Source organism: Alosa sapidissima, chromosome 6 (assembly GCF_018492685.1).
Source record: "Alosa sapidissima isolate fAloSap1 chromosome 6, fAloSap1.pri, whole genome shotgun sequence".
NCBI classification, from domain to species: Eukaryota; Metazoa; Chordata; class Actinopteri; order Clupeiformes; family Clupeidae; genus Alosa; species Alosa sapidissima.
The window spans coordinates 37,642,308-37,659,807 of NC_055962.1; the positions used below are offsets into that span (position 1 = coordinate 37,642,308).

The 17,500-nt window shown below is 46.4% G+C and overlaps 2 protein-coding genes across 6 annotated transcripts in view; both read right to left on the reverse strand.

Annotated features, from left to right (window-relative positions):
* lin9 (lin-9 DREAM MuvB core complex component) overlaps positions 1-3,036 on the reverse strand; it is a 44,075-nt gene extending 41,039 nt beyond the window's left edge. For all 3 annotated transcript variants that reach the window (XR_006032349.1, XR_006032348.1, XM_042095129.1), the window contains exons 1-2: positions 2,912-3,036; positions 959-991 (exon numbers count right to left, since the gene is read on the reverse strand). Coding sequence is in view for 1 of the 3 variants with exons in the window: in XM_042095129.1 (XP_041951063.1) it covers positions 959-991; positions 2,912-2,942 (64 nt within the window). In the remaining 2 variants the exon portion in view is untranslated. The remainder of the gene's footprint in view (positions 1-958; positions 992-2,911) is intronic.
* Positions 3,037-3,397: 361 nt separating this feature from the next.
* The window catches only part of parp1 (poly (ADP-ribose) polymerase 1), a 23,334-nt gene continuing 9,231 nt past the window's right edge, over positions 3,398-17,500 (reverse strand). Inside the window, exons 6-23 of one of the 3 annotated variants that reach the window (XM_042095117.1) lie at positions 17,139-17,255; positions 16,628-16,804; positions 16,240-16,393; positions 14,599-14,739; positions 13,691-13,933; positions 13,433-13,498; positions 10,632-10,764; positions 9,846-10,041; positions 9,412-9,540; positions 8,943-9,026; positions 8,677-8,799; positions 8,140-8,268; positions 7,663-7,761; positions 6,938-7,090; positions 6,125-6,252; positions 5,889-5,950; positions 5,341-5,455; positions 3,398-4,324 (exon numbers count right to left, since the gene is read on the reverse strand). In XM_042095117.1, the coding sequence (XP_041951051.1) occupies positions 4,243-4,324; positions 5,341-5,455; positions 5,889-5,950; positions 6,125-6,252; positions 6,938-7,090; positions 7,663-7,761; positions 8,140-8,268; positions 8,677-8,799; positions 8,943-9,026; positions 9,412-9,540; positions 9,846-10,041; positions 10,632-10,764; positions 13,433-13,498; positions 13,691-13,933; positions 14,599-14,739; positions 16,240-16,393; positions 16,628-16,804; positions 17,139-17,255 (2,331 nt within the window). In that variant the 3' untranslated portion in view covers positions 3,398-4,242. Of the gene's footprint in view, positions 4,325-5,340; positions 5,456-5,888; positions 5,951-6,124; positions 6,253-6,937; positions 7,091-7,112; positions 7,316-7,662; positions 7,762-8,139; positions 8,269-8,676; positions 8,800-8,942; positions 9,027-9,411; positions 9,541-9,845; positions 10,042-10,631; positions 10,765-13,432; positions 13,499-13,690; positions 13,934-14,598; positions 14,740-16,239; positions 16,394-16,627; positions 16,805-17,138; positions 17,256-17,500 lie in introns of those variants that run through there. The other 2 variants (XM_042095119.1, XM_042095118.1) reach the window with 2 other exon arrangements.

Here is a 17,500-nt window from a genome sequence, read left to right on the forward strand (position 1 = left end):
GGATCAATACGTTATGAGCTAAATAAGACCAAACCAATCAATCAGGATCAATACGTTATGAGCTAAATGCTCTGGATGCAAACACAGACACAAACCAATCAATCAGGATCAATACGTTATGAGCTAAATGCTTAACAGCTATTACACACAAAGTTATTTGCTATATGTGCACTTCACCTTGCAGACTCCAAATCAGAAAAAGAACTGAACATTGAGCTAAAAAACACAAGTCATTTGCAGTTCACAGACGCCAGCACACCCAGCAATGCCCCCACCCCAGCACACCCAGTAATGCCCCCAGCACACCCAGCAATGCCCCCACCCCAGCACACCCAGTAATGCCCCCACCCCAGCACACCCAGTAATGCCCCCAGCACACCCAGCAATGCCCCCACCCCAGCACACCCCCACCCCAGCACACCCAGTAATGCCCCCAGCACACCCAGCAATGCCCCCACCCCAGCACACCCAGTAATGCCCCCACCCCAGCACACCCAGTAATGCCCCCACCCCAGCACACCCAGAGTTATCTGTGCAGTTCGGGCTCATATCGGCCCCTGCGCATGCTCCCAGCCTGCTGCTGGACAACGCAAACTCTCATTCTGCAAAGCACAGAATGCACAGACAACAAACAGAGGGAGAGTTGTGACACGGCCCAGAGGGACCGTCAGTAACAGAACGACGTCTCCATCTCACACACACATAACGCATTTCATTACTATACTGCATCTTACACACACATAAAGCATTTCATTACTATACTGCATCTCACACACACATAAAGCATTTCATTACTATACTGCATCTCTAGTACCAAGAAACCTCTGCATCAAATACCAGAAATTACAGCCTGGGAGTGATGGAAAGTTCAACAGCCATCTGAGAGACTAAAAGAGGATATCAGACAAATATTATGTGTGTGATGGCATTCTGTGATGATAGAGAACAGTCGACCCACCTCTGAGACTGACCAGGGCTTTGGCCGACGAACCTGCAAAGCAAAAGAAAAGCACCTCATGTTGGAAAGTAAAACCACTTCAGATAAATGCGCTATGTAAAAAAAGTTATTTACTTACTACTACCATCTTTCAGAGTTGTTAACCCTGCCCTTTTAAAGTTATGGAAATAGAAGTATAGGCCTTAGGCTTCCCATGCAGGCTAAACACCACCCCCTATTTTCCCAGTGTCCTTTGGTATGCAAAGTAACATTATTAACAACACAACACTCAATTTTCGTTGACATGTAATTGGCGAAATTGAACATTAGAGATTAGATTTGGTGATGGCCTTGGAGTCTGGCTGGCTCATATTCAGTGAGGTGAAGTTCCATGAAAGAATTGAGGCTGTCATTTAAGGGCAACTCCACGCAAAACTGTAATATATCCATAACGCCAACTAAATACCATGGCATTGTGTTGTCATTATGCATGTGACAGTTTTGCGCGGAATTGCCCTTAAACGTGAGCACAGGTTTGTCTTTATATTTTTCATAGGCCTATGTGAGAACGATTTCTCACATGCAAGTGGAATAGGGTTAACAGGCTACTAACTCGTTGCAGTGTGCGATATATAACGGGCAGTTCATTTCGCGTTTTCAGAATCAGTCTTCGGATGGAAACTTTCCCATTTCAGCCCGCTGGTGTTCGCGCTCGCAAGCTGTGGTCGCTGACGTTTCCTTTTTGACATTTTCCTTGTCTAGCCTACAGCAAGTGCACACATCAACAATAACAATTAGGCTACAGTGTTCTCGTTGACTGGAATGGAGGGAAATCGGTGATTTTGTTTGATATTGACATGGCAACGAACCGCGAATGTAGGCATATTGTGCAGGCTACGGTTATGGAGTCAAGTGAGGTGGAAAGTTATATAAATTAGGCTACTCAGATATAGCTCCATTTTAAAATGAACGAACTAAAATAAAATACATTTTAATTAAATACTCATTAATTATTTTCAAAAGCTGAGCCGCATCAGAGGGATCAAAGAGCCGCGGGTTGCCGACCCCTGACCTAGGCGGTCTAGACAGGGACGAATATGGATCGTTTGCAGATATGCATAGGCTATTGATTAACGTCCAGTAACTCTTGATTGTGGAAGATATGCAAAAAATACTACCCACACATGTCTAAATGGCTCGTTTAAGTGTTTCCTTTTTTTCCCTTTTGTTATAGTGACAAAATGATTCAACATTCAATTAGTTGTTTACGTTACATTATTGCAAATGTAAACATGTTGCGTAATTTGTGTTCATGTCGTGGGCACACAAGAATAGTTGCGTCTCGAAAATGCCGTTAAAAATTCAGGTAAGTGGCATATCACACTACTTAACGTTGGTCTGAAAACTATAGATATGTGGTTGTCTTGAAAACAAATAGTTCTGTCAATAATAACTATTAGATGGCTTGCTAACACGGTTGTTATTGTTGGTCCGTATCCTAAACCCACCAATGTATTAGCGGACTCCGATGGGTGTTTGTTGACAGTTTTTAACTTCCCCTCAAATAAAAACTTAAACGACTTTTACTGCTATTTTGAGTTTTGTTTAATGTTTAGTAAAACAAGGCCAGCTACAGATAGGCTCCAAATGAATTATGCACTAACACCTGATGTACCCACTGCCACACCAATATTATTTTTAGTAACTTTAGCTGGCTAGCCCAGTTAGCTGAGAGGTATACTTCAGTAAGCCTCCTAGAAAAAGGTTGCTAGCAAGCTAGCAAGATGACAAGCTTGCCAGGGTCCTTAGCTAGCTATCGCTAGCTACTTGTTCGCTCGTTGCATTCATTAGGTGGTTACATGGACCGTTTGTGAACTTGTACACGTCTCTTTACATGTCCGTAACATGTCTTGCTCAGTGGACATAAATATGAGCGGCACAACGATGGGCTGAAATCATTGTTTTGATACTTACTCTCATCTAAAAGCTGCTCCATCTCCGCCATCTTGAATTAGCCGCGCCGCTTTTTCAAAGCGCACCTAGCGGTGTGCATTGTGGGAAAGCGGCAGACAGGGAGGGCTGTTCGAACCGAAAACCCATTGCGGGATTTAATGTCACCACTTTATTTTTCATTTATAATGCTGTTTAACAACACGTTTGTAAATTTCCCATTCATACAAAAAAGGCCAGACCTAAAACACGCTTAATTCCTTAAACGCTTGCAGTCGCATTCAACATGGCCTATGGAAAAATCAGCCTTAAACCATTCGCAGGTTGCAAATGTTTTGTTTCCAATGACATGTAACGTTAACTTTACCGGTAAATTATTAGTTGTTCAGTTTGTGGACATAGCTAACAGTACAAATATGTTTAAATTCCATTAAGCGCTTCCAGAAAGCTGAAATTCAGTCCCAAGGGTTCTTCTCATACTAAATAAAAAAAATCATGAGTGTCAGTCTGTTTTCACAATGCTCAGTTGTCTTTTATTATAAGTTTTTATCTAACAAAAACGTTGCTTACTTGTTTAATCTATTACTGTGCCAACTTCAACAGCAAAGGAGAGAGAAACAACAGCAGTGGAACAGAGCAAAGACAAAAAAAGACGTTACTACCGCCCGATCAGATTACCTAGTATCAAATACATATTATCAACACATGGCATTTTACAGGAAAAATCCAATGGAGTTGCTGTCTTCCTTAACAACAAATGAAAGTATACTGCCTTTTTTCTACCAAAATACTATCAAACCTCAGTTTGAACCTTGTTGTAAGGTGGTGTCCTATGAATTTACCAAAGCCTAACAGGATATTACAAATTAAGAAAAACAAAACTCTTTGTTGAGAGACGGAAGACGGAAAGAAATGGAAGACTCGTGTTGCCTTGACAATTGATGGGAATAGCTCTTCCCAACTGTATCAAGCAAACTTCTGAGATCATTTAAGTGGGAAAGCAGCTTTGTCCTCCACAGGGTCCTTTACCCCTGGGTTAAACGGAGGGCGATCCCAACACAGCAAGTAAGGGGAGGCGTGCGGCCATCTTGCTAAGCCTACCCAAAGCTAACGGCAGCGGCTATGAGCCATGTACAAGTATACAGTATCACAAATGAGAAAGCAGGATGGGCAGGTGAGTGTGTTTTGGTAAATTCCTGCCTCCAGTTCCTGGGGATGGCAAGGGTGTGTGGGTGTGTGTGTGTCAATGGATTAGGGCCCAGTGGTGGGCCAGTGGTGATGTCCAGGACCACAGGATCCCCATCCCATGGGCTGAGGTCAGAGGTGAGAGGTCAAATGTGAGGTCACCCCTGGCCTCACCACAGGGACGTCTGGTAGTTGAAACGGATCTTCAGCAGGTACTTGAGGTTCACCTGAGCGACGTCGTATACAATGTATCTGAGGAGGAGCAGTTAAGGGAAATATGTCTGGGTAGAGGGGTGTCAGTACCCACACACAGCATCACTATAAACAAACAAACAAACAAAAACACAAACATAACATGGCATCACCAAAAGCATTTATACCTCCAGAGCATCCATCCATCGTTTCTGTAGCTACAGGTTCATCATAACATGGCATCACCAAACCATGATCACCAAACGCATGATTGTTATAATTTTGTACTACATTCCAAATTAACCCATTTATTTGTATAGCTATCCAATATTCCATCCTATCCATCATTCCAATATTCCATCCTATCCATCATTCCAATATTCCATCTCATCCATCATTTCTGTATCTACAGCTTCATCTTCTAGCTCTCAGTGGAAGAACACTGCCCCTCTTCTCTTGGAATAACTGGTACCTACCTCACCTGGGGGTTGGGGACACACACCTGATCGCTAGGTGTGCACAACGCCACACCTGACAATACCACTGCAATACTAGGTGGAGTACCACTAGATGGCGTTGAGACATGGACAAGAGGTCCCTGACCAGTGGCCCTGCATTGGTGGCATTTATAACCAGCCTGTCTGAATTCCACATGCAGGAAACCCCACGGAAGGCATCAGAACTAAGTATAAGTATAGTATAGTATAAGTATAGTATAAGTATAAATACTCTTTTGATCCCGTGAGGGAAATTTGGTCTCTGCTTTTATCCCAATCTGTGAATTAGTGAAAAACACACAGCACACAGTGAACACACAGTGAGGTGAAGCACACACTAATCCTGGCGCAGTGAGCTGCCTGCAACAACAGCGGCGCTCGGGGAGCAGTGAGGGGTTAGGTGCCTTGCTCAAGGGCACTTCAGCCGTGACTACTGGTCGGGGTTCGAACCGGCAACCCTCCGGTTACAAGTCCGAAGTGCTAACCAGTAGGCCACGGCTGCCCCAACTGGCCAACCAAGAGCTGGGGTCAGCTGTCCGGTCAGCCGCCCGTCGGGCCACACAGGAGAGGAAAGGATACTCATTGTACAGCAGGCTGGTGTCCTCGATGTTGGTGGTGGAGCCTTTGCCCAAAGGCACGTCGACCCCATCCAGCTTCACCGTGGCACTGGGGTCCGGGGCAGTTCGGCCAACACCTGGTCAGCATGAGAGAGGGACCGTCAGACACAACACAACCAGCACACCGGGCCAGCAGCAGGCCAGCACTGGGCCAGCAGCAGTCTCAAGCAATACCACCATCAGCTAAGTGACATGGTGTGTCCTAGAGACATTGTATAATATACAATACACAGAGTTAAAATAAGGCAATAGTGCAATACACAGAGTTAAAATAAGGCAATAGTGTAATACACAGAGTTAAAATAAGGCAATAGTGTAATACACAGAGTTAAAATAAGGCAAGAGTACTTGTGGACATTCCCATACATTACAAGGTGGGACTGTTGATATTATAAAATGTCAGATGACGAATCTCGTATACTGTATGATATTATAAAATGTCAGATGACGTATACTGTATGATGTTATAAAATGTCAGATGACGAATCTGTATGTGTTTTGTGTCCTCACCTTTAACACTGTGTTTACCCTTAGGTAATTTGGTGATGTGTGATGCCTTCTTCAGCTCATGCCTGTTGAGAAACATGTGCATAAGCATTTAAACAACCACAAATGCCACATAGACAAACAAATAAAGCAAGCAAGCAAACAAACACACACTTCTAACCAGTCTGTTAGAGTGTCACACACACACACACACACACACACGCACACGCGCACGCACACACACAGTATGGAACACTCACATGTTGCCGAGGGCGACGTCGGCCAGGAGAATGAGACCGACCGGGTCAGCCTGGGAGGTGTGGCAGTAGTTGGCGCTCTTGGACACCATGTCGGCGAAGTACACACCTTTACCAAACATGTAACCCGTCTGCAAACACACACACACACACACACACACACATACATTACCATCCAATGTCTGGCAAGCATTTCCAGTCTTTTGGACACTGGTGGATGTGGGAACGTGCGCGGACCCTGAGCACCACAGCATTCTATAGCGTTCTGCGGTTCTATCGTGTTCTCTGGGTGGACACAATAAAGAGTAAATGGCGGTTCTATAGCGTTCTCTGGGTGGACACAATAAAAGAGTACATGGCGGTTCTATAGCGTTCTGTGATTCTATAGCGTTCTGCGGTTCTATAGTGTTCTCTGGGTGGACACAATAAAAAGTTAGAGGAAGCAGCAGGTCTTGGCCCAGTCATTAGACCAGGTCCCCACAAACCCCTTTATGCTAAATTCAGCGTATTTACTGAGTGATGGACTCTGCTGTCTGGTCCATGATCACAGTCATAGCCATCTATGGTCATGTATCTATCTGTCGAGTTGTCCACCCAGTGACTGTGGTCATGTATCTATCTGTCGAGTTGTCCACCCAGTGACTGTGGTCATGTATCTATCTGTTGAGTTGTCCACCCTGTGACCGACATGTACCTGTTGAGTTGTCCACCCTGTGACTGACATGTACCTGTTGAGTTGTCCACCCTGTGACTGTGGACATGTATCTATCTGTTGAGTTGTCCACCCTGTGACTGACATGTATCTGTTGTACTTACCACTGGAGCCTCGGGTGGCGCGATGCGCAGACCCTGCGACAGGATGCCGGCGTAGTTGGTGGTGCGTGACCCGTGCCACAGCAGCTGGCGGTTGTGCAGCTCCTCGAACGGACGGAAGCGCTGGTACTCGCCCTCCCGCACCACCTTAAAGATCTACACAGGAGACATCATTATATTCTCCCGTGCCACCTTAAAGATCTACACAGGAGACATCATTATATTCTCCCGTGCCACCTTAAAGATCTACACAGGAGACATCATTATATTCTCCCGCACCACCTTAAAGATCTACACAGGAGACATCATTATATTCTCCCGCACCACCTTAAAGATCTACACAGGAGACATCATTATATTCTCCCGCGCCACCTTAAAGATCTACACAGGAGACATCATTATATTCATACCAGAGCCATATGAAGGTACCTTTATATGGCTCTGATTCATACATTCGCCCTCCCAGTAGTAACGTCCACAGGAAACGCTTCTACCACACACACACACACACACACTGTGTGTGTGTCAGGAGTGTGTTTGAGGATCTCACCTCTTCCACCTCCAGAGTGTAGGTGTTGTGTTTGTCAGGAGTGTGTGTTCTCACCTCTTCCACCTCCAGAGTGTAGGTGTTGTGTGTGTCAGGAGTGTGTGTGTGTGTGTTCTCACCTCCTCCATCTCCAGAGTGTAGGTGTTGTGTGTGTCAGTAGTGTGTGTGTGTGTGTTCTCACCTCCTCCACCTCCAGAGTGTAGGTGTTGTGTGTGGCCGCGTGTGTGTTCTTCACATACTGTTGGATGAGCTGAGCTTCATGTGAAGACTGATCAACAACCTGCAAAACACACACACACACACAATATTAGAGCTCACAGCGTAGTGCTGCTCTAATGGAGCATTTCTTCTCTTTTTCAGAGATCATTGTTTTGAGTTTCTCGTAGTTTAAGAGAGCTTACCTCGATCTTTGTTTTTAATTTTTCGTAACTGATGAGAGCTTACCTTGATCTTTGTTTTTAATTTCTCGTAACTGATGAGAGCTTACCTCGATCTTTGTTTTTAATTTCTCGTAACTGATGAGAGCTTACCTCAAGCTTTGTTTTTAATTTCTCGTAACTGATGAGAGCTTACCTCAGTCTTTCTTTTGAGTTTCTCGTAACTAATGAGAGCTTACCTCGATCTTTGTTTTTAATTTCTCATAGTTTATGGGGCTTACCTCGATCTTTGTTTTGAGTTTCTCGTAGTTGATGTCGATGGGGTCCTTTTTGTTGTCCTCGGCCCCTCCACGCAGCAGGCTATAGGCCACCTCGATGTCCAGGAGGTTGTCCAGCATCTGGACTTTGGCCTTAGGACAGAGTACACAGAATTACATACAATTACATACAATTACATAAAGTACATTTAAATCAACTGACAAACCATCAAGATATCTTAGGTGCCTTGCTCAAGGGCACTTCAGCGCTGTGGATGTGGGCATGGGAGAATGGGCAACCCTTCGGTTACAAGCCCGAAGCCCTAACCAGTAGGCCACGGCTGCCCCTACCCATTTGGCCACGGCTGCCCCCCATCAAATCAAAGACAAACCATTTAAGATATCTTAACCCCTTAAATCAACTGACAAACCAATCTTAACCCCTTAAATCAACTGACAAACCATCAAGATATCTTAAATCAACTGACAAACCATCAAGATATCTTAACCCCTTAAATTCCAGCTGGCTGGTGAGCCGGGTCCTGCGGGCCTGTGGCGTACCTGGATGTAGTCGAGGTTGTTGAGGAGAGGCGGCTTCTTCATGCCAAAGTCGTGGGGGATGAGAGTGTAGAAGCGATTGGATAGATCCAAAATGGTGGATTCTGAAGCACTGTCTGAGACCGCCTGTCAGAGGAAATGAAAGGAGATTCGTAAATATACCAACTTGAGCTCATCCCCCAGACACACAACAGCCATGACAATGCCAGAGACTTGTGCTTAACACTGCGTGTGCTAAAGGAGGTTGTGGAGGGCGTCGGGGCAGAGACCTGCTGGACTTCGCTGAGGAGTGCGTAGGCGTTCTGGATCTGTCTCTTGCTCAGCTTTCCCAGAGGCATCTTCTGCAGGTCGATCTGGAGGGGACACACACATTCATCTGTTATTGCAGTAGTTCTCTAGAGCAGCATCACATACTTAGCTACACACGCACGCACGCACGCGCGCGAGTCAGAGGTCGTGTCTGAGCTACAGACACACACACACTTGCGAGTCAGAGGTCGTGTCGGAGCTACAGACACACACACGGGGTCAGAGGTCGTGTCTGAGCTACAGACACACACACGGGGTCAGAGGTCGTGTCTGCGCTACAGACACAGAATAGAGGTCAGAGGTCATGTCTGAGCTACAGACACAGAGGTCAGAGGTCATGTCTGCGCTACAGACATACACACACGGGGTCAGAGGTCGTGCCTGAGCTACAGACACAGACTACAGAGGTCAGAGGTCGTGAGCGCCCACCTCAAACTCCACCATGGCCTTCTTCATGCTCTCCACGTCGAAGATGGTGCGGATGAGCTCCTGGACCGGCTTGGCCAGCTTAGAATTGGTGCCCGCACTGGCCGTCAGCTTCTTCACCGCCTCCTCGTCCTAACACACACACACACACACACCGCAACACACATGCACACACACACCGCAACACACAATCACACACACACCACACACACACACACAGAACAGTAAATATAGTGAAGCAAACTTAGTGTATGAAATATGCAAACCCATAGAAACCCATAGAACCCATAAACCCATAGAGAGCAGTCTTCTACCCAAACGGCCACCTGTGTGATGTGTGGCAAACAGTCCATCTCCAGCGGGTAGAATTTACTGGGTTATCTCTGTGTGTGTGTGTGTGTGTGTGTGTGTGTGTGTGTGTGTGCGTGCGTGTGTACCTGGCCGTAGTCGATCTCCAGGGGGTAGAACTTGTTGGGGTACTTGGTGAAGTTGGTGGAGGTCCATGAGTTTCCGGTCTTCTCCTCGTAGACGTTGCGGAAGTTGTCCATTGCAGAGTTCTTATCGTAGAACTTGTCCAGCTTATTTCCTCCAATAGTGGTACCAACACGCCCCCATGATCGGAACACCCAGTACCTGCACACACACACACACGTTAAACATGACCTGAACACCCATTACCTGAACACACACACACACACACACACACACACAAACACGTTAAACACGCCCCCATGACCTGAACACCCAGTACCTGAACACACGCACACACACACGTACGTTAAACACGCCCCCATGACCTGAACACACACACACACACGTTGAACTATTTGTGGTTTGAACAAATACTTCATACTAAAATTCAAATCAGATGTTAGACTACATTTATAAATCCACCCAGACAGACCCAAGTAAGCCTCCATGCAGTTGTCCTGTTGTGACAACGGCCCTCATCATAATGACCAGACCATCCAAACAGCTTACAGTCAAGTCAAACTGTGTCTGTGGATTTATAGTGAATTTATATTTCATACACTGAGACAGGTAAGCCATTAGCTTGCTGACCTGTCCATCAGAGACAGGTAAAGCTATCAATCAGAGACAGGTTAGCCGTTAGCTAACTAGCCGCTTGCTAGCCGTTAGCTTGCTGACCTGTCCATGAGAGACAGGTAAGCCGTTAGCTTGCTAGCCGTTAGCTTGCTGACCTGTCCATCAGACCGACTCACCTCTTCTGCACGTCGTCCTCCAGCAGCTGCAGCTTGTAGTAGGAGTTGGTTCCCCGCACTATGTCCACCAGGCCAAGGGTGGCGCTGTAGATCTTCCCATTCTGGTCCAGCACATGAGCGCAGTTCTCCAGCCCTGAGGGGAGAAGAACACGCAGGCTCACGCACCCACAGACCTTTAAAGGCCCTGAACCCTGATCCTGAACAACACGCAGGCTCACGCACCTACAGACCTTTAAAGGCCCTGTGGCCGGTTGCACAAAGCACCTTAAGTTAAGTTTTTCCCTTAAAATTGATTTAAGGGTCCCTTAAAATAAAAACGGTTACACAAACACCCTTAAGTTTTCTCCTTAAGGGTTCCTTAACATTTCCCCTTAGTATTTAAGGGTTTGTCCTTATCTGTAAGAAATCCCTTAAACTGTTGCACAAAAGACCTTAGTAGTCTAACTAAGGGGAAAACCCTAAAGGACATCTGACTCTACCTTAACCATATTATTAACTGAATTGATGCTGATAAATGACGTTCATTAGGCGTGTTCGACTTCGGCTGAGTCTGACTTGGTCTGGCTTACTACGTAAACGTGATCTTCAGAGGCTAGCCGGGAGGAGCTACAACAGAGAGCAGCTCATCCCGGACAGAAAGGCTACAGTCTGCCTGACGTGACTCACGGGAGATATCGCGGAATGTTGTTTGCAATAAACACAGCAGAACTTTCATTCTTACTCATTAAAATGAGCATGATGACTGACGAAATAAATTCTTATGATGTAGTTTAAATAAACCACTGTTGTCATACAGTTAACAGGCCTGCACTGTAGCACATAAATTCAATATCAAGTGTTTCCCCTATATGTGTGTCTATCTATTTAGCCAACAGCAGAAAATAACAGAATATCCAAACGTTTTCAGTAGGCTAGCCTACCATTGTTGCAGAAATCACGTATAAGAAGGTATCCCTTCGATTTCTGTTTATTTTCGCATATTCCAACATAAGGAAGCAGCATGAGCCTCCCGTCATAATCGTCATGAGGACATTCCTCCCAAATGGCCCTATCACGTCTTTGAACTGACGTCATGAGGGCGTGTTTCAGCTCGTGCAGCTCGTGGAAGGCAACTGCAAGATCTGTCTGCAGGCTAAGACTCCCACGATATTTTAAGGCCATGTGACATGATGTCACGGTGGTAAGTCCCTCCCCGGCTGACAGAAGTCGGACAGAATTTCTAACCAGTAAGCATTGCGTCCATCCCAGTATGCATTGTGTTCAACCCAGCATGCATCACATCAAGTCAGATCTGCCGCAAGTCGAACTCGCCTACTAACTTCATTAACAATTCAAAATAAAACCTCTCTGTTAATATGCTTCCTCTTCCTGGGCCTATCAGAAACATGCCGTATTGTGTGGTTTATGTAGGCTAACATTAACAATTCATGTGGATATCTTGTTAGCCTATGAGCTTCGGTTCGGTTCGCTAGGCAAAACGTTGGTGCACTGATAACAGTCAGGACCATCTCTAACTTGCCAACTAGTATTGTTCAGTTCATATATATAATATAACATGCTTTACTTGCTACCTGGATCATTTCCGTGAATATTAGGTAAGATGAATGATAAGATCATTAAGCTTTACTGTGTTCGGGACAACTAACATCGCGGCAAAGGCAGTTAGCTGTAGTAGGCTACAGCTGTTGAACAATCTCCGTGGAAACTATAGAATTTCCGTGCCGGACAATCCCTTTCAGTGCAGTAAATCCCTTATCGTTTCTCCTTAACTAAGGAAACATTTTAAGGTGTTCTGTGCAACACGCTTACAGGTACCCTTGTAAGTAAATCCCTTACCTAAGGAGAAAATAAGTCTTAAGGGTCATACTTAAGGGAAAAAACTTAAGGTGCTTTGTGCAACTGGCCACTGAATCCTGATCCTGAACAACACGCAGGCTCACGCACCTACAGACCTTTAAAGGCCCTGAACCCTGATCCTGAACAACACGCAGGCTCACGCACCTACAGACCTTTAAAGGCCCTGAACCCTGATCCTGAACAACACGCAGGCTCACGCACCTACAGACCTTTAAAGGCCCTGAACCCTGATCCTGAACCCTCCCCCACACTTAAAGGCCAAAGCCCAATGTCAGCCCTGAACCCTCCCACACTTAAAAGCCAAATCCCAATGTCAGCCCTGAACCCTCCCACACTTAAAGGGGTACATGGCAGGATTAGCTCTATTTCCCCCTCTGCTGGAGAAGTTTAGGGGGGGCGGGATATGTGTAGGCAACTGCCATATTGGGGGCGGGACATGTGTAGGCAACTGCCATATTGGGGGCGGGACATGTGTAGGCAACTGCCATATTGGGGGCGGGATACGTGTAGGCAACTGCCATATTGGTGTTACAGCACTAGAACTAACCCCATGCATTTCTAAGGAGTTCTGTGTCTCCTCGTAAGGAGTTCTGTGTCTCCTCGTTAGGAGTTCTGTGTCTCCTCGTTAGGAGTTCTGTGTCTCCTCGTTAGGAAGTCTCTGCTTTATTCCCAACAGCTGTCATTTTGTTTTCCACCCAGACGTCCCACTGATTGCAGTATTACCACAGCTGAATTGATGGGGTCATTTGACATACGGCCCAGGTAAGTGGCATGTAGAATTCTATACTGCCAAGGTAAGTGGCATGTAGAATTCTATACTGCCAAGGTAAGTGGCATGTAGAATTCCATACTGCCCAGGTAAGTGGCATGTAGAATTCCATAACTACAACAAATGTTATTTTTGTTTTATTTTGTTGTTCGTTTGTTAACACAGTGCTGCTCACCAGAGTCTGGGTCCACCGCTGCTCCACCCTTCACCGTCAGCTTCATAGTCTTAGACTTACTGCCCCCTGTGGGATGGGAGTCATATCACACACACACACACACACACAGCTTCAGTCTTAGACTTACTGCCCCTTGTGGGATGGGAGTCATATTACACACACACACACAGCTTCAGTCTTAGACTTACTGCCCCTTGTGGGATGGGAGTCATATTACACACACACACACACACACACACACACACACACACAGCTCACCCTCCTCCTCCTTGACCCTGCCTGCACTCTTGGCCACAGGGGCTCCGGTGGACTTGGAGGCCGCAGACGGAGCCGGGGCCTCGAGTTTGACCTCAGCCCCCCAGGGGGAGATAGCGTGCAGGGAGATGAGCTCCTGGAGGGCCTTGCCCGAGGACTTGATGTCCGTCAGGAAGTCCTCCGACACCACGCGCACACACGCCTCCTTCACCTCCTCCATCTTTTTGCTCATCTTCTCCACCTCCTCTGCATGGAGCACACACACACACACACACGTGCAAACACACACACACACACGTGCACACACACACGCACGCACGCACGCACATACACACACACACACACACACACACACGCACACGCACACGCACACGCACACGCAAACACGCACACACACCAGTTTAGACCCACAACAGCAGTGTCACATTGTGAAGCACCAACATCAGCATCATGACCATATCTATGTAGTGCTCTAAAATGTTCTACATTCTATGCATACTATGTTCTATGCACACTAGGTTCCATGCACACTAGGTTCTATGGTTCTATGCACACTATGTTCTATGCACACTAGGTTCTATGCATGCTATGTTCCATGCACACTAGGTTCTATGCATGCTAGGTTCTATGGTTCTATGCACACTATGTTCTATACACTATGTTCTATGCACGCTAGGTTCCATGCACACTAGGTTCCATGGTTCTATGCACACTATGTTCTATGCACACTAGGTTCTATGCATGCTAGGTTCTATGCACGCTAGGTTCCATGCACACTAGGTTCCATGCACACTAGGTTCTAGGCACGCTAGGTTCTAGGCACGCTAGGTTCTAGGCACGCTAGGTTCTAGGCACACTAGGTTCTAGGCACGCTAGGTTCTAGGCACAGTAGGTTCTAGGCACACACTCACTCCTGCTGCTGATGCAGAGCGTGGCCTTGCTGGCCGTCCCGGTGATCTTGCCCCCCAGGTCCTCCACTGCAGCCTTGACATCGTCCTTGTTCTTCGACAGCTTCCCCACGGCCAGCAGCTTCAGACCCGTCAGGGGCTTATCTGAGTACACACGCGCACACACACACACACACACACTGGCTTATATAGCATCAGTCTGCACTACACACACACACACGCACACACACTGGCTTATATACGATCAGTCTGCACTACACACACACACAGGCTTATATACGATCAGTCTGCACCGCACCACACCACACACACACACACACTCATACTGGCTTATATACGATCAGTCTGCACCACAAACACACACACAGGCTTATATACGTTCAGTATCATTGATAATCCCGGTCCATCTAACCCTTAAGGTTCTGATCAGTCTCATTGATAACCACTGTCCATCTACCACTGCCAGGGATGGGCAACTGGCGGCCCTGCTGCTCACTCATTGTGGCCTGCGGATCAATTTTGAAATGTCATTAAAATGTTTGTTTTTACCACATCTAAACATCCTTATTGTAATGATACGGTCCACCGATAGGGGCGCTTCCTATATAAATAATCCCAGCGGAGTCGAGCTGTCTTCACTACAGCCAGCGAGCGAGGAAGAGATACAGAGAGCTGCTTATAAAGAAAACTCAGAATTGTAGCCTACTATTTTAGACACGGTGGGAAACAGCTGATCTTATCATGGAATTCAAGTTATGTGTTTAGTAGGCTATGCTTAGAAACAAAATCTGTGAAAAAGCTGTGAACGTTTTCAACTTAAGTCACCTACAACACCATGCACGAAGACAACTAAAAGTAGACTACATCGGAGCTGCTAGAGCCGCTGTCACCTACTGTACAACACCATGCACGAAGATAACTAAAAGTAGACTACATCGGAGCTGCTAGAGCCACTGTCGTAGCCGACCAGCAAGGTTCCCACGGGTCATGGAATTTCAAGAATACCATCAGCATTTTAATAAAGTCCATTCCAGACATGGAACGTCAGGGAATTATTTATTTGCCAGGCAAAGTCGTGGAATATCAGAGAATGTTGTTGTAGGAGTTTAAAATTGACTTGCCAAAATGCATTAATACAAATACTGTATACATGCAGCATTGGTGTTTTCCATTACTACTTGCTTGAGTGGTTGTCTCAATACCCATTTTTTAATTTCCTGATTGGTCATGGAAATTCAGGATTTTTGTCAGGGAAAAGTCATGGAATTGTACATTTACTTAGAGTGGGAACCCTGGTAAAGATACACTAACAACAGAGCCTTTTTACAAGAGCTATTACCATTACAGTGGAAAAAAGGTGTATTGTGAATGTGTAATATTTTTTAGTTTATTTCAAGTTCATTGGTAAATAGAAGCAGCATTAAAAATGCATTTGAGTATAGAAAATATTAAATGAATGCATGTTGGTTTAATAAACCGTACAGCCATAGGCTATACTGATTCCTGATATCCCAGTGGTGGACGTGCACGGTCACATTTGGCCCTCTGACACCGACAAGAAAATGTTGTGGCCCTCTCTATCATCAAAGTTGCCCATCCCTAATCTAAGCCATGGGTTGTGTGCGCTGCAGTGGCATGTCCTACCTGCAGGGGGCGACTCTGGCAGGGCTTTGGAGAGGGCGCTGGGAGCCCCTGCGGAGGCAGTGGGGGCCGAAGGGGCAGGAGGGGCATCTTTGGGGTAGACGCGATCCTGCCGCTTAAACTTGAACTTCTTCAGGAAGGGCACCTCGTGAAACTCCTGTCAACCAATCAGAGAACACACACAGACAACAGGAGTCAGCCAATCAGAATGAGGAGAACACACACAGACAACAGGAGTCATCCAATCAGAATGAGGGGAACACACACAGACAACAGGAGTCAGCCAATCAGAATGAGGAGAACACACACAAACAACAGGAGTCATCCAATCAGAAAAATGTGTAAAGACAGACAAAGACAAATCAACCAATTAGAGAGCAGAAGGTCTCACTTTGGGCGTGAGCCAGTCCTTGCGGTTGGGTGTGAGGGTCCTGAACACACACTTGGTCCAGGCGGAGATGTCACCGTTGCAGTAGTACGCGTCGCTCTTGAACACCAGCTGGCCCTGGCACGTCTCGCACGGCTTCAGAGCGCCAAACGCCATGCAGTCGGCCAGGCTGTCCACGATCTACACGCACACACGCACACACGCACGCACACACACACACACACAGATGCAGACACACACACGCAGATGCAGACACACACACACACACACACACAGACACACGCACGCGTGCGCGCACACACACGCAGACAGACAGACACACAGTGCAGAGTTTAATCATCTCACTTAGAGTGCAAACACACGTGTCTCTTTTGACCACAATAAAGTAGGTTGTTTAATTACCTCTCCAGGACTTAGCATTGGACGCTAGGATCAGCCGCAATGGGCAGGTGCAATTTACTGTCTGTATGACCAAACACTGACCCTTGACCCCTGACCCTTGACCCCAGCTTACATTGGACTCTCCCGAGGGCACGTCTTGCCCGTTGGCAATGAGCAGCTCCTTCATGTCGTTGGTGGAGCAGTACTTCTTCAGCTTGTCCTTAATGCCCCAGATCAGCTGGGACTGGTCCTACACACACACACACACACAGATGTTATGTTCAATCACAAGCCAAGGAGCACTGACTTAAACCAATAAACATCAACTTGATCTCTGAGTGCCTGGTCCAGCATTTAAGCATTTCCGCTCGACTCCACCACCACCCTCCTCATCATCATCATCATAATGAAGGCTGAGCACTACCGAATGGTGGCAACATTAATTAAGACTCAAACTGATTATTTTGATCTCAATGACATATGACTGCATGTCCT